At 33.9% G+C, this 13,592-nt stretch overlaps 1 protein-coding gene across 5 annotated transcripts in view; it reads right to left on the reverse strand.

Annotated features, from left to right (window-relative positions):
* The window catches only part of scn1ba (sodium channel, voltage-gated, type I, beta a), a 19,568-nt gene that overhangs the window by 4,778 nt on the left and 1,198 nt on the right, over window positions 1–13,592 (reverse strand). For 3 of the 5 annotated variants that reach the window (XM_016549456.1, XM_016549454.1, XM_016549455.1), the window contains exons 2-3: window positions 3,649–3,815; window positions 926–1,163 (exon numbers count right to left, since the gene is read on the reverse strand). In XM_016549456.1, the coding sequence (XP_016404942.1) occupies window positions 926–1,163; window positions 3,649–3,815 (405 nt within the window). Of the gene's footprint in view, window positions 1–925; window positions 1,164–3,648; window positions 3,816–4,268; window positions 4,934–13,592 lie in introns of those variants that run through there. The other 2 variants (XM_016549458.1, XM_016549457.1) reach the window with 2 other exon arrangements.

Genomic DNA, 13,592 nt, shown 5'->3' on the forward strand with positions numbered 1-13,592 from the left:
ATGGCTGCAATATAACAAAGAGTGAAAAATTTAAGGGGGTCTGAATACTTTCCGTACCCACTGTATATATATATATTTTTTTTTTTTCCTATTTCTATTTAGCTTTATTTTTTATATAAATTTATATTTATTTAAGTTTTCGTAGTTTTAGTACTTTATTTAGAACATTTTATATTAGTTAGTTGCCATGGCTAATTTAGTTCAATTTTTAAGCTAATAATTATATTTGATTGTATTTTAGCTTTATTTCAATTATCAAATATTATATTTAATAGACTTAGTTTTTGTTTTAGTTAACAATAACAACACTGTTGACTACGTGACTAATGGGACATGATTTTATACATGAGTTTTTTTTAATAATTTGTAATTTACTATTTATTTATTCTGTTGTCCTGCACATTTCCTATTTTTCTGAGCATAGGTAGTTTTTTTTTCTTTTGTCGTGTTTTATCTTGCTTTATCTTCTTTTATCATGTTTTATCTTGAGAAAAAGCTCAGGCAAAAAAAAGTATAATGTTGCATCAATCCACAATAGAAATATTGTAAACTTTTTTTCATCTAAATAACTCTGGGCAAATAAAATATGTACATTAGATTTTTAAAGATCCCTGCTTTCAAACAGATAAGCGTTGGTGAGTCAAATACAGCAATGATGAACGCCTTGATGCTGCTGCTATGACAACACTTTGCTTTCAGGGCCGGTTAAAGGCAATGACAGTGTCAATGACATTTCAAAGGCATTTCTATTCAGTGTTGACTCATCTTTCTTTATGGACACACCCTTGAGTTCCTTTCAAGGATGAATTAAGGATATTGTCAGGCTAATGATGTTGTCACCGCCTTACTTTGATTTGTGTCTGTTTGCATTTGGTTCCTCTCATGTAAATTTCCTTATTCCCACTGTCTGTTTTAATGAACATACCTTTGCCTACTACGTTGATGGAGATAAACCTGGTGGCATTGGTGCGGTACTCGTAATTGGAGAATACAAGGGTGCGGTCGAAGAAACATCGATAGGTGCCGGTGTCGTTGAAGGTGACGTTAAGGATGTAAATTGAGCCGTCCTGCACATCACGAGTTTTTTTACTGCCGTTCCAGGCTAGGCGTTCATCGAAGCGGTCATTCATTATGTAGCCTGTCATGTCTGCATAACTGTAGATCTAATTGTAAGAAAAAAGAGCTCTTATTAGCTTGTGAGACTGCTATGACAAATAACCAGTGTGAAGGACACAGTATCTATGCAGCACCCAAAAATTCTCCAGTACTTTGTGTCTCTAAAAATAGCTGTTAAAAAGGCACAAGGTCAGTGGTTGACTGTTGTCTTTGTCTGTATTTTATAGTGATGTGTCGTTCAATTTGAACGAATCTTTAATATGACTCTGGAACATCGAGTTGTCTCAGCGAGGGGTTCGTTCATTTCGTGTTGACTGCATATGCGCAACATCCTATTGGTTCTTTACAGGAAACAGAAATTATTAGTTCACCTCTCGAATCTTCGGGTTGGGGTTCGAGTCATTCGTTCATCCCGTGACAGCCCCATAGACTAGAGGCTATGCAGCCTGTACCGAAAAGAGAAATGATTAGTTCACCTCCCGAGTCTTCGAGTCTGAGTCGTTCGTTCGTTTTTGTCACATGACGTGACCGCAGTATCGGATACAGAAATGAGTTAATAATTTCCAACCTTCCTTACAAACATGCGCGTAGTCATTTTTTTAACTCTTACAGTTACGTGATGTGTTTATGATCTCAATTTTTTTTTTATTTCTTACAAGTTAATTACAACAACGAACAACTCCGATCGGGAGGTGAGGTAAACTAACAAGACTGCATAGCCTGAAGCAATGAATTAATCATTTCTTTTTCTCATAATTTGGCCTTGGTTTATAGTTTTTTTTCTTATTCGAAATGTGATCAATGTCGCGTAAGTAGATGTGTTGGGGAATTTGGCTATTAACGTTTAACACTTTAATTATATTCTGCTGAAATTAATGAAAAAGATTGGTTCATTTTGATGAACGAGATTCAAAGATCTGAGTCAGTAAAATGATCCGAACTTCCCATCACTAATGTTTTACTCTACACTGCCCCCTGTCTACAGAAGAGCACCATCAGCTTAAAGGGATAGATTACCTAGAAATGAAAATTTTGCCATTTACTCACCCGCAAGTTGTTTCGAACCTGTACAAGTTTCTTTCTTCTGCGAAATACAAAAGAAGATATTTTGAAGAATGCTGGTAACCAAACAGTATGGAACAAAAATACTATGGAAGTCAAATGCTACCGTTTTGTCAACAGTTTGTTTCCAACATTCTACAAAATATCTTCTTTTGTGTTCAACAGAAAAAGAAACTTGTACAGGTTTGGAACAACTTGATGCTGAGTAAATGATTACAGAATTTTTATTTTGGGTAAACTTTCCCTTTAATTGTCTTGGAAAAGCTGTAAATGTCATGTGATTTTCAATGTGAGTTTTTCAAAGTCATGTAAATGAGTAAAATATATTTTTATATCATAAAAAATAATAAAAACAATATATTAATATAATAAAAATAATAAACAAGAGAGTTTTGGTCTTTTCTAAAATAGTTCATAGGCTAGATGGTGTTCTTGCACTGAAAAAAAATTTGGTGTAGGAGTTACTTATATAATTTATAATAATTTAAATACTTTTTTACACGATACATTGCTAGTAAATTCCACAAATATTTACAAAAACAACACATTGAATTCAAATTAATTTTTCAAGTAGAAAGACTGAAATAGTATTTTCTTGTAATATGTAGTCCAGTTATCTTTGTTTTATTTGCATGAATCATTGTTACAGTGTAGAAGAGTGCAACATTCAACAGGGATTACATTTATACTTTATTACATTTAATTATCTATGAAATGATTTTATAAATCCTTATCCAGTAGTGTGGAGAGGTCATGGAACTGAATTGGATAAAAAATGTGGAAACCCTGAAAATTGCAGGACATAGAATTTGCTTTGCATTACTTTTAATATGCCAATAATCTCACATTTTTTATTAAATTGTTTATATTAAATATTAAATAATATTATAAAGTGTATAAGTAGCAGCTAATTGTTCTAATGGCAAAGGACTTAAACTGCCTTCCTCGTGAAGTGTCCACATATTCCGCTCGGGAATGTTCCTTGCTGAAAATGGTGTGCAGTAATTCACTTCTGACCACAAAGACCATCATAAAAAATGCATGATCTTGGCTTTGCATAAAAAATGCAACAGTTTTAGATCTGCTTTGGGGTTTAGATATTTTTTTTTTTTACCATTTACCATTATTTTGTGCATTTTTCACGCAGGCACACGGCTGTACTATAGCTCTTGGACAAAAAAAGGGGTTTAAAAAAGCAACTGCGTGATGCAATTAATTTTGGCAATGCATCGTGTGCAGCTTAAAGGTCCCCTGAAATGCTTAGAAACACGCAGCGTTACTCTGTGTTGACGTCATTTTAACTGAAACAGGAAGACATCTTCTAAATGCGAATTTTGTCACTGTTTTGGAGCACACTGCCTTATAGATAACCTTAAGACTAACATATTGATACTAACACCCAAAAAACTTTTTATTTTGATTTCATGGGGACTTTAAGCTGTAATGCATGGTCTTTGGTCTCATACTCACATATGCAAATTCACTCTCGCCTTTGGCCATGAACCACCAGTCCACTGTGGCAGAGGCCAGTACTTCTCCTCTCATCTTGCAAGAGATACAGCCTAATTTGAAGCCTCGACCCATCACTGCCTCCGTGTCCGAGTCCACCTCCACACATGCCCCATGGCAGAGCCAAGCTACAGGAAGAACAAAACATTCAGTGACAGAAACATCTGCTTGACTTCATAAAACACTCTATTAAGTCTTAACGATGCCCACTTTTTTGTTTTGAACTGACAGGCATTAGTATGTCTAAATCTTTTTATTTATTTTTTGCATGCGTTCCCATTTTTTGGGGAATTATGCATGCTGGCTGTTTTAGTTCAAGAAGAGCATTTTCTTGCACGCTTTATTTCTACTCATGAAAACTGACTATGCATTAAAATAGTTCAAATTATCTGTGATCTCAGAGCACAGTATTTGCTTTTTTTTATTTTTTTCTTGTCCTAACAGAAAAAAAGCTTTGAGGGGAAATAAATTGTTAGCGGTGAGCTATGATCCTTTTTTCGAGTCATTAATCTATTTTCATATATAGATGCAAGTCTCTATATATGCCAGGAAGTCGCAAACACTAGCAAAAAATAACACACCTGATATTCCAAGTATCTTTCTCTCACACTTCACCCTGCAGTTTCCACAGAGACATCTGCATCGCTTTCAACCAATGATCTTTTTGTAATTCTGACCTCTGGAGAAGTATTTATATATGTGCAATGAGATGAGGGACAGGAAACATCGCACACACATCAATCACAGCTACAGATTTACATTATTAACTAGAGTAATCCTGCCGGACTTTCTGCGATTTAGATTTTTTACTTCACTGTAATACTCAGGAAAACAACATTTACAATTTGCTTTTGATGGCTGAGAGGAAAGGAGGAAGGAGAAAAAGAGTAAACATTTTAGCCACATAAACTGGAAGACAAGAGAGGAAGAAAACAAGAGAGAGAGAAAGAGGGAGACAAGAGTTAAACGTTTTCAGCGTTACATCCATCACATCACTGATCATCATTGACAGATTATTGATTTATTGGCTTCTGATTGGCTGCAGAGAGGAAGAAGAAGGGTAGATTGGGAGGAAAGACAATTATCATCATAGATATCCTACAGTTTTGGAGGAAAGGGGAGGAAGGGTATAAACACATGCTGACACACTCCTAAAAACAAGCAAACCAATAAATGGCTGAGATATAAATTTGATACTTTAAAAAAAAATAAAAACACTAAAAACTGCAATTAATTAATTTAATGAGGCATCACACCTTTGTAATGTACAGTATGTCAGTGGATTTCAATTTTGAGATTTGCTAAAGATTCCACCCAGGTAACAAAAATATATTCTAAGAACGTTTTGCTAATGTTCCCATTAAGTTATATAAACGTTATTTCTGAATGTTCTCTTTTTAATGAGAGTATCCTTTTTTAAATGTGACCCTGGACCACAAAACCAGTCTTAAGTGTAAATTTTTCAAAATTGAGATTTATACATCATCCGAAAGCTGAATAAATAAGCTTTCCATTGATGTATGGTTTGTTATAGGATAGGACAGGATATGAATATTTGGCTGAGATACAACTATTTGAAAATCTGGAATCTGAGGGTGCAAAAAAATCGAAATATTGAGAAAATCGCCTTTAAAGTTGTCCAAATGAAATCCTTAGTACGGTAGCCGAGAAGTGCAAAACAAATCACAATTCTGAAAACAAAATAACAAATTACAAACGCAAATGCAAGTCTAAAAAACTAAATAACAATTCAGAAAACACAACAACAATTCAGAAAACATTATAACAAGTCAGAAAACACAATGACAAATCAGACAAACCGGAAGAGGTAGGTATAGTTTGAGACAGCGCCATTGGTTTGGGATTACTCACCGCTGACTGGACGAGACATCTGTCAATCAACGTATACAGGAAGAACCAGCCGAAGAACAGCAGAGTCGTGGTAGAAAGTTCGGAGATGGTATTAAAGTAGCTCAGTTTAAATGTATTGTATGAATTGCCCTTACTATGGAATAAAAAATACGGAGTGTCTATTTACACTTAGTGCAAATAGAAAGGGCAAAACGGCAAAAGGCGGGATCGAACCTGGGTCGATCGCGTCAAAAAGCCAAAGACACGTGCTTATCCATCTGCGCCACTGGAGCTGGTAGTTTACAGCCACTTTTAACTAAATGTAAATATACACTCCATATTTTTTATTCCATAGTAAGAGCAATTCATACAATACATTTAAACTGAGCTACTTTAATACCATCTCCGAACTTTCTACCACGACTCTGCTGTTCTTCGGCTGGTTCTTCCCTGTATACGTTCATAAAAGAAAAATCTATGATTTTGACCCATACAATGTATTTTTGGCTATTGCTACAAATATCCCCGTGCAACTTAAGACTGGTTTTGTGGTCCAGGCTCACAAATGTTTTTTAAAAAATTCTTCTAGGTTATGCAACCGTTAGAGAAAACAGTAAGGGAACTTTCTTTTTGAGAACATTATGAGAACGTTAGTTTTGAATGTTCTCTGGGCGTTCTGAAACAAGTAGTAACGTTTAAAAAAACGTTAAAGAATCCAACTAAAATGTTTCAGAAAAACCATTGTATAACCATCGTAAAAAAAACAAACAAAAAAACATGTATAAATAACGTTTTTTTTGTGCTAATGTTTTGAGAATTTCATTAAAGACCAGATAATCAGATAACATTCTATTAATGTCACTGGAGGAACGTTTGTTCATAACTTTGAGAGTCTTGCTGGAACAATTAGCCAAAGTTCTTAGAACATTCCCTGTTACTTGGGCATTTTACAGTGATTTCAATCTATTATTGTTTTTAATGATTAACTGCGCAGTAGAATGTTTTCTTTCTTTTGACGTGCATACAAGTGTAACGCTTATTGGAAAAGAAAAAATGTAGAATGAGGACTTTCCATCGGTTGTTGATTAGATTTTGAGGTGTGAGCATCGCACTCAAAAGTGAATGTGAGCTTGCAGTCGATTGCAAGAAAATGTAGAGGGGTTTAAGCAGACCGATTGGAGAAGTACGACATGCGTCACAAAAAGATCAATAACATGCATTTACAAAACAGATGAAGGGTGAATTTTGATTTCATGCTGACTTTAGATGACAGCAAAAAAGATCTGGGGATTTTTAGGAATCGAAATAGGCAGATACATCAACGAACACTATAAAGTGTGGGATGGAAGGAGACATTGCCCTTTAAAAGCAAAGGAGGGACAGTATATGCACAATAAGATGACCTCAGATCTGTCAAAAATTCCCTTCTACACTTCTATCAGTCACTGCAGCGGAAGAGAGTTATTACATAACCCCTTTTTACAGATTATGCAATTTATTCCAGATTAGACTGCACAATGGGCGCTTAATCCTGGGACAGAATTAATGCATTAAAGAGTTGAATTAAGCGCTTTTAACAACTCCTTCATGATGCATTTTTGGACGGAAATGTGAGAGACCAACACTTTTGCAAATGCTTTTACCCATAGCAACTTTTCATTCAAGGAAACATTTGATCAGTTCATGCATTTCCTGGGAATTGAACCCATGACCTTGGTGTTGTTTGCTCTACTGTGGTGCAATGAGACAAACAAAGATAGAGAAGAAAAAGCCTTTTGAGAGCTGATTCAGGCTTTCTACATGAAAACAAGCAACCGGGGACAACGTTTCCATGCCAGCCAGCAGTCTCAAACTGTATAGCAGTGACGTATACAGTCTGGCCTCTTGGGAAATGGCAAAGATCTGTGACAAACACAGAGCTCCAGGGTAGAGACTTTCCATAGAAACAAGGGCTCTTTGATATGTCGCCCAATATGTGATATCATGTTGGCCAGTATTTTAGTCAGTGTGGTCTAACAATCGTCCTATTGAATCCAAATGTTCTCATCTCCATCCACTCCAGTTTTTAATCGAATCTCTAAAATGAATCCACAATGAGCGATTCTATTGGTGACCCAATGGTCAAGGGTAAATGGCAAACAGCAGTGATATTTCCCCAGGCGACTAGATCTAATGACAAAGCCTGTTCTTTTTTAGCACTAAGACTGTTTTTCCGCATCCATTCTTGAAACTGGGATGACGAGTGGGCTGCGCTGCAGTTTCTCTTTTCCTCATGCAATTGCCATTTCCTCAACTTCTCAATGTAACCGATGTGAGCTTTAAATATTAAACCAGCGAAAGACGTCGTTTATACATTATGTCCTTGTGTGCCCATGCCCAGATTTAGCATTCACATTCTCTGCGCCCTCCCCCACCATCTCATCCTCTTTCTGACGCGCGCATTCAAACACAACTTTTCTCATACACACGTCAGTTATCCACAGTGCCAGACCCGTGCGTGCACAAAACTTGCATCAGAAGGAGCATGACAGCGCTACACTGTAAAAAAAAAATTCCCCCCCCCCAAAATAGAGAATGTGCTGGCAGAAAATTACCGGGACATTTTCCTGTAAGTTTGCGGACATTTCCTTCAACTCTAAAACGGAAAATTCTGAAGATTTACATTAACTTCGGTACCATTAACGGACAATCTGTTATGCAGAAATTACTAATTTATTACTAAAATTATAGCATATCCTTAGTAGCAAATAAATCCAGCACAATATATAAAAATTGAACATGGTTTATTTTTACCTTATATAAACTTTCTTAGTGATGCATTCAATGGCTTTTGTTTGCCTTAAACAGGTTAAGTCGAAAAGATTATATGACATCAATTAATTGAACAATGTGCAAAGCACCAATGAAAAGTGCTTGTACTGTGGAAGACTTGTAAGCTTTAATCAGCAACAGGCAGAATTAAAAAAATAAAACATGATTGGTATAATTTACCACAAAAGTGTAAGAATGGATTCCCCAAACCTCAAATCCGACTTTAAAATGAAACTTTGACCTGTCTGATCTTCGTGAATAATGGCGCCTGGTCTTGCACTGTTTTCGTGCCGATATCGACTTAGGTTCTTATTCCCACAAAGCGTAAGAATAGCTGTAAAAGCCAAATACTGCTGATTCGGCTGCAAATCTGCTTAGAATACAAAGACCTCGCTCCTCATTGGTTTGCCTGTTTCTATAGCCTCTGTTTTTAACCTCTGTTAAATTATTAATAGCCATCTTCTTTCTACCCCAAGCCTTTCTTGGCTGTTTGAATGGGTCTAATCAGCAAAATAGCCATACTGTCTGCTAATGCTCAGTGGCGATGTCTTGACAGTTGGTCAGTAGATCCATTATAGACTGCTTGATCAGCAAGACATGCTTGTTTAAAGGGATAGTTCACCCAAAAAAGAAAATTCTGTCATTCTGTCAGAAAGCTCTCGGATTTCATCAAAAATATCTTAAAGGGGTCATTAAAGCATGTCAACATATTCTGTTACACCAAATACACAAAATAATGATCTTTAAAAAGGCATCATATGACCCCTTTAATTTGTGTTCTGAAGATGAACGAAGGTGTTAGGGGTTTGGAACGACATGAGGGTGAGCAATTAGTGACAGAATTTTCATTTTTGGGTGAACTATCCCTTTAAATGATATATTATAATACATTTGCCATTTTTTTAATCATATGTTTTTAGCACTATTTATCACTGTTGCACATACTTACGGTTAAGGAGTTTGTTCATCGGGATCCACTGATATTAAAATGAAAATGCTGGTTGATATGAAACTTCAAATATTATAAACTTCAAATATAAATTCCATTAAAAATAATCTATAATAAAATTCTATACTATTTTGTGTGTATATATATATATATTTGTTTTATTTTATTTTATTTATTTATTTATTTTATTTGTTGTCCATTAGGATTTTCATTAAAAAATAAATTAATAAATTACAAATGACCTGTATTAAATTTCTATACAGTTTTGTTTGAATAACATAATTATATTTTTTTTATTCTAAAATATGTATAAATAAAAAAAACTAAATCATTTTCAAAGTAGATTTAGTTATCATGACATTCAAATGTACAGTATTCATTTCTGTATTCATTTTGATATTTGCTCAAATTTACATTTATCAGTGTTATTAAATTATTAGTGTCTTCATACTTTAACTTTAAGAGAGTGTTCCTTAAGAACTACTGAACCCTCGCTGCCAGCTAATCATCAGCGTCCAGTAACATGCACACACCTAACAAACATACATTGACATCCACAGCATCGTCCATCACCAATCCAGACAGTCTAATCTTACACTGCTGGCACTCCTGGAGTACAGTGTTTAGAGCAGGATATGATACAGCTGTTAAACAGTCGGTGAAACTGTTATCACAGGAGTCTGCTGAGATTGGTGGAGACTCGCACAGTGTGAGCAGCACACGGAGACTGTGATAATGTCAGGTCCTGATTTCTATTAGTCTTTATTTAAACCATCTGGATGCTGTAACACAGTACAACACTAAATAATGGAATCCACAGCAATATAAGATATCCACTGTGAGACTGCACTTGTCTTTGTTGATAAAAGCAATGCTCTATATTACTTTTGTTTAATAAATTGTCAGTAAATGGACATCATCTTCACATATCTATATATATAACATAATGGACATATCTGCACGGGCACTTTACCAACTCTAATAATGTAAGTGATACACTATTATTCAAATATCATGTTTTTGTAAGAAGTCTCTTATGCTCACCAAGGCTGCATTTATTTGATCAAGTACAGTAAAAACAGTAATACTGTAATATATATTTAATATTCAAAATGCCTGTTTTCTATTCTAAATATAATTTTTAATGTAATTTATTCCTGATGGCAACGCTGATTTTTCAGCAGGCATAACTCTAGTTTTCAGTGACGCATAACCCTGCAAGAATGATTTCTTATTATTATCAATGTTGAATACAATTGTGCTGTTTAATATTTTTTTTGTAAAAATTGTGAGACATTTTTCAGGATAATTTAATGAATAGAAAGTTCAAAAGAACAGCATTTATTTGAAACAGAAATTTTGTAGCAATTATATAAATACATAAACAATAAATTACCTATATTAAAATTATATACTGTTTTGTGTAAATACAAAATATTTTAATAAAAAATATAATGTAATTATTAATGCAATTAATTATTATTAATGCAATTTAAAAGTCACTTTTGATTTTAATGCATACTTGCTGAGTAAAAGTATTCATTTCAGTTTAACAAAAAAGAAAAAAAAAAAAAAAAAGCATACTACTAACACCTACGGTAGTGTATGGCAAAGAGATAAAGGCAATCTATATTTCAAGTCTTTTGAAGCTATGGAATTGTAAAGAACAAACCGAAGTTTGTGTTGTATTTATTAGTATTCTTCTCTGTAATATATATTTAATATTAAAAATGCCTGTTTTCTATTCTAAATATAATTTTTAATGTAATTTATTCCTGATGGCAACGCTGATTTTTCAGCAGGCACAACTCTAGTTTTCAGTGACGCATAACCCTGCAAGAATGATTTCTTATTATTATCAATGTTGAATACAATTGTGCTGTTTAATATTTTTTTTGTAAAAATTGTGATACATTTTTCAGGATAATTTAATGAATAGAAAGTTCAAAAGAACAGCATTTATTTGAAACAGAAATTTTGTAGCAATTATATAAATACATAAACAATAAATTACCTATATTAAAATTATATACTGTTTTGTGTAAATACAAAATATTTTAATAAAAAATATAATGTAATTATTAATGCAATTAATTATTATTAATGCAATTTAAAAGTCACTTTTGATTTTAATGCATACTTGCTGAGTAAAAGTATTCATTTCAGTTTAACAAAAAAGAAAAAAAAAAAAAAAAAGCATACTACTAACACCTACGGTAGTGTATGGCAAAGAGATAAAGGCAATCTATATTTCAAGTCTTTTGAAGCTATGGAATTGTAAAGAACAAACCGAAGTTTGTGTTGTATTTATTAGTATTCTTCTCGGTTAGAGCTTTATCATTTCAATCTCCATTCTGCATATTCAACCTAGCGCATGAAATATAAAATTTTAGTCTGTAGTTGTTTTTTTTTTTTGGTGTTTTCTGTCCTTTTTTGAGCTTGAAAGACATGGTCCCTAAATATTCCTTACAAATATTCTTCATAACAATAACGACAGGATTGTACATTTTGGGTTGACTGTTCCTTTAAGGCTCAGCAATGGCAAGCAGGTCATAGTAAGCCATCACCATTGTGCCCTTGAAAGGCATTTAACCTCAGGATTCTCCAGGGGGAATATCGCTGTAATACATGTTTGATGCCATTATATGGTGACATTGCCATTAAATTCCAGAAACAATTTACATGGGCCATAATCGATGGCAATTCTGTTCAATCAGATACTGTAGTTTGGACATTCTGAGTCTGTATAATACAAGCAGATCACAGGCAACCACAGGGGACTTTCTTTCAGTCTCTCACACTTTCATTCTCACACATGGTCTATTTTTCTGTCCATCTGCCCATGCTCACTGCTCTGTTTCATCTCCTTTAAATAAAAGCGGTTCCTTAAAGACCCTTAAAGTGATCCTGAGAGATGACTTACTGTACCAATAAGTACAGTTGTGTAACAGTTCTCTTTTTGAGCTTTCACATCACATTTAATTTTAACCTTCTGCTCCAACATTTTTTACTCCTTCCTTAAGGCATATGTAACATCAAGTATTAAGGAAATATTACATTTTGATAGATTGATATTATCAATGCAATCATAAATGCAACAGTTATAAATATAAGCTTAATCATCTTTGTGAGTCGCTCAATAAATTACTGCAATAAAGCACAGTTCATCATGTAAAAAGATGAAATTTACGTTTCTTAGCAGACCTTTTTTTACCACTTACAAAGTGTGTGTCATTGCAGTATGTAAGGAGAATTAGCATGCAAAATATGAAAGACTTGCACTGGTTCAACATATGAAAACAGGTGTAACATTTAAGCAGCTGATAGCTGGTGGTTTACATAACTTGCCACTAGTACAGGAAATACAGATATCCTCATAATGGGCGTCCCAACACACGACATGAGGGGAGATACAAATCCTCACTGCGTAAACTAGGACATCTAATGCATAACTGACAACACCTGTTCCCCCGAGAGCGATTTATTTCATTCACTGGCCTTCTTACAGTCACAGATGAAAGATATTCAGGCTATGCATGAGTGCTAACAGCCACACATTTTGGATACCCACCACAAATCTAACACAAAACAAAGCATTCACAACCAACTAGAAGATAATAACAGCTTGTGACAGAAGCAGCCAAGCTTTGGGCAAGAGCTATATTACAGTCTCGACCTCCCTGATCACACACGGCTCCATTTTAGCGCCAACACACGCTCTACAAACAGTGACAGCTGGTTTGGGTTTTTACTCAGGAATCCGGGAACCCAAAAACCCATAAACACACCTACTGTGAAGACATACCACTACTGAACAGGTGCTAAATTGCTTTTCATGAAGCAATTAATGTCACTTCAGTTGCATAATTTTTTTAAATATAATATCTAATAATTCATCACAAATGGCTCTGGCAAGAATACATGTGCTACTTCTTGTGATAATAATAATAATAATAATGTGATTTTCAAATATAAATATGTATATACATTTGTATATAAATAACTGAATATATACTGTATATATAATCAATATATTTAAAATAATATATCCATTACATATGTATACACACACAAATGATATAAAAAATTTAAATATGAATAACAAAAATAAAATGTGTGTGATTATATGTATGCATGTATGTAAAAAATGTAATTGTTTGTTATTATAGTGTATATATTTCTATATTTTGTTATTATAGTGTATATATATCTATCTACACAATATATTAAAATATATACACATATATATGATATATAAAAGTAAATATAAAATTATAAATATAACATTTAAAAA

This window comes from Sinocyclocheilus rhinocerous, unplaced genomic scaffold (genome assembly GCF_001515625.1).
Source record: "Sinocyclocheilus rhinocerous isolate Xijiao unplaced genomic scaffold, SAMN03320098_v1.1 scaffold1876, whole genome shotgun sequence".
NCBI lineage: Eukaryota > Metazoa > Chordata > Actinopteri > Cypriniformes > Cyprinidae > Sinocyclocheilus > Sinocyclocheilus rhinocerous.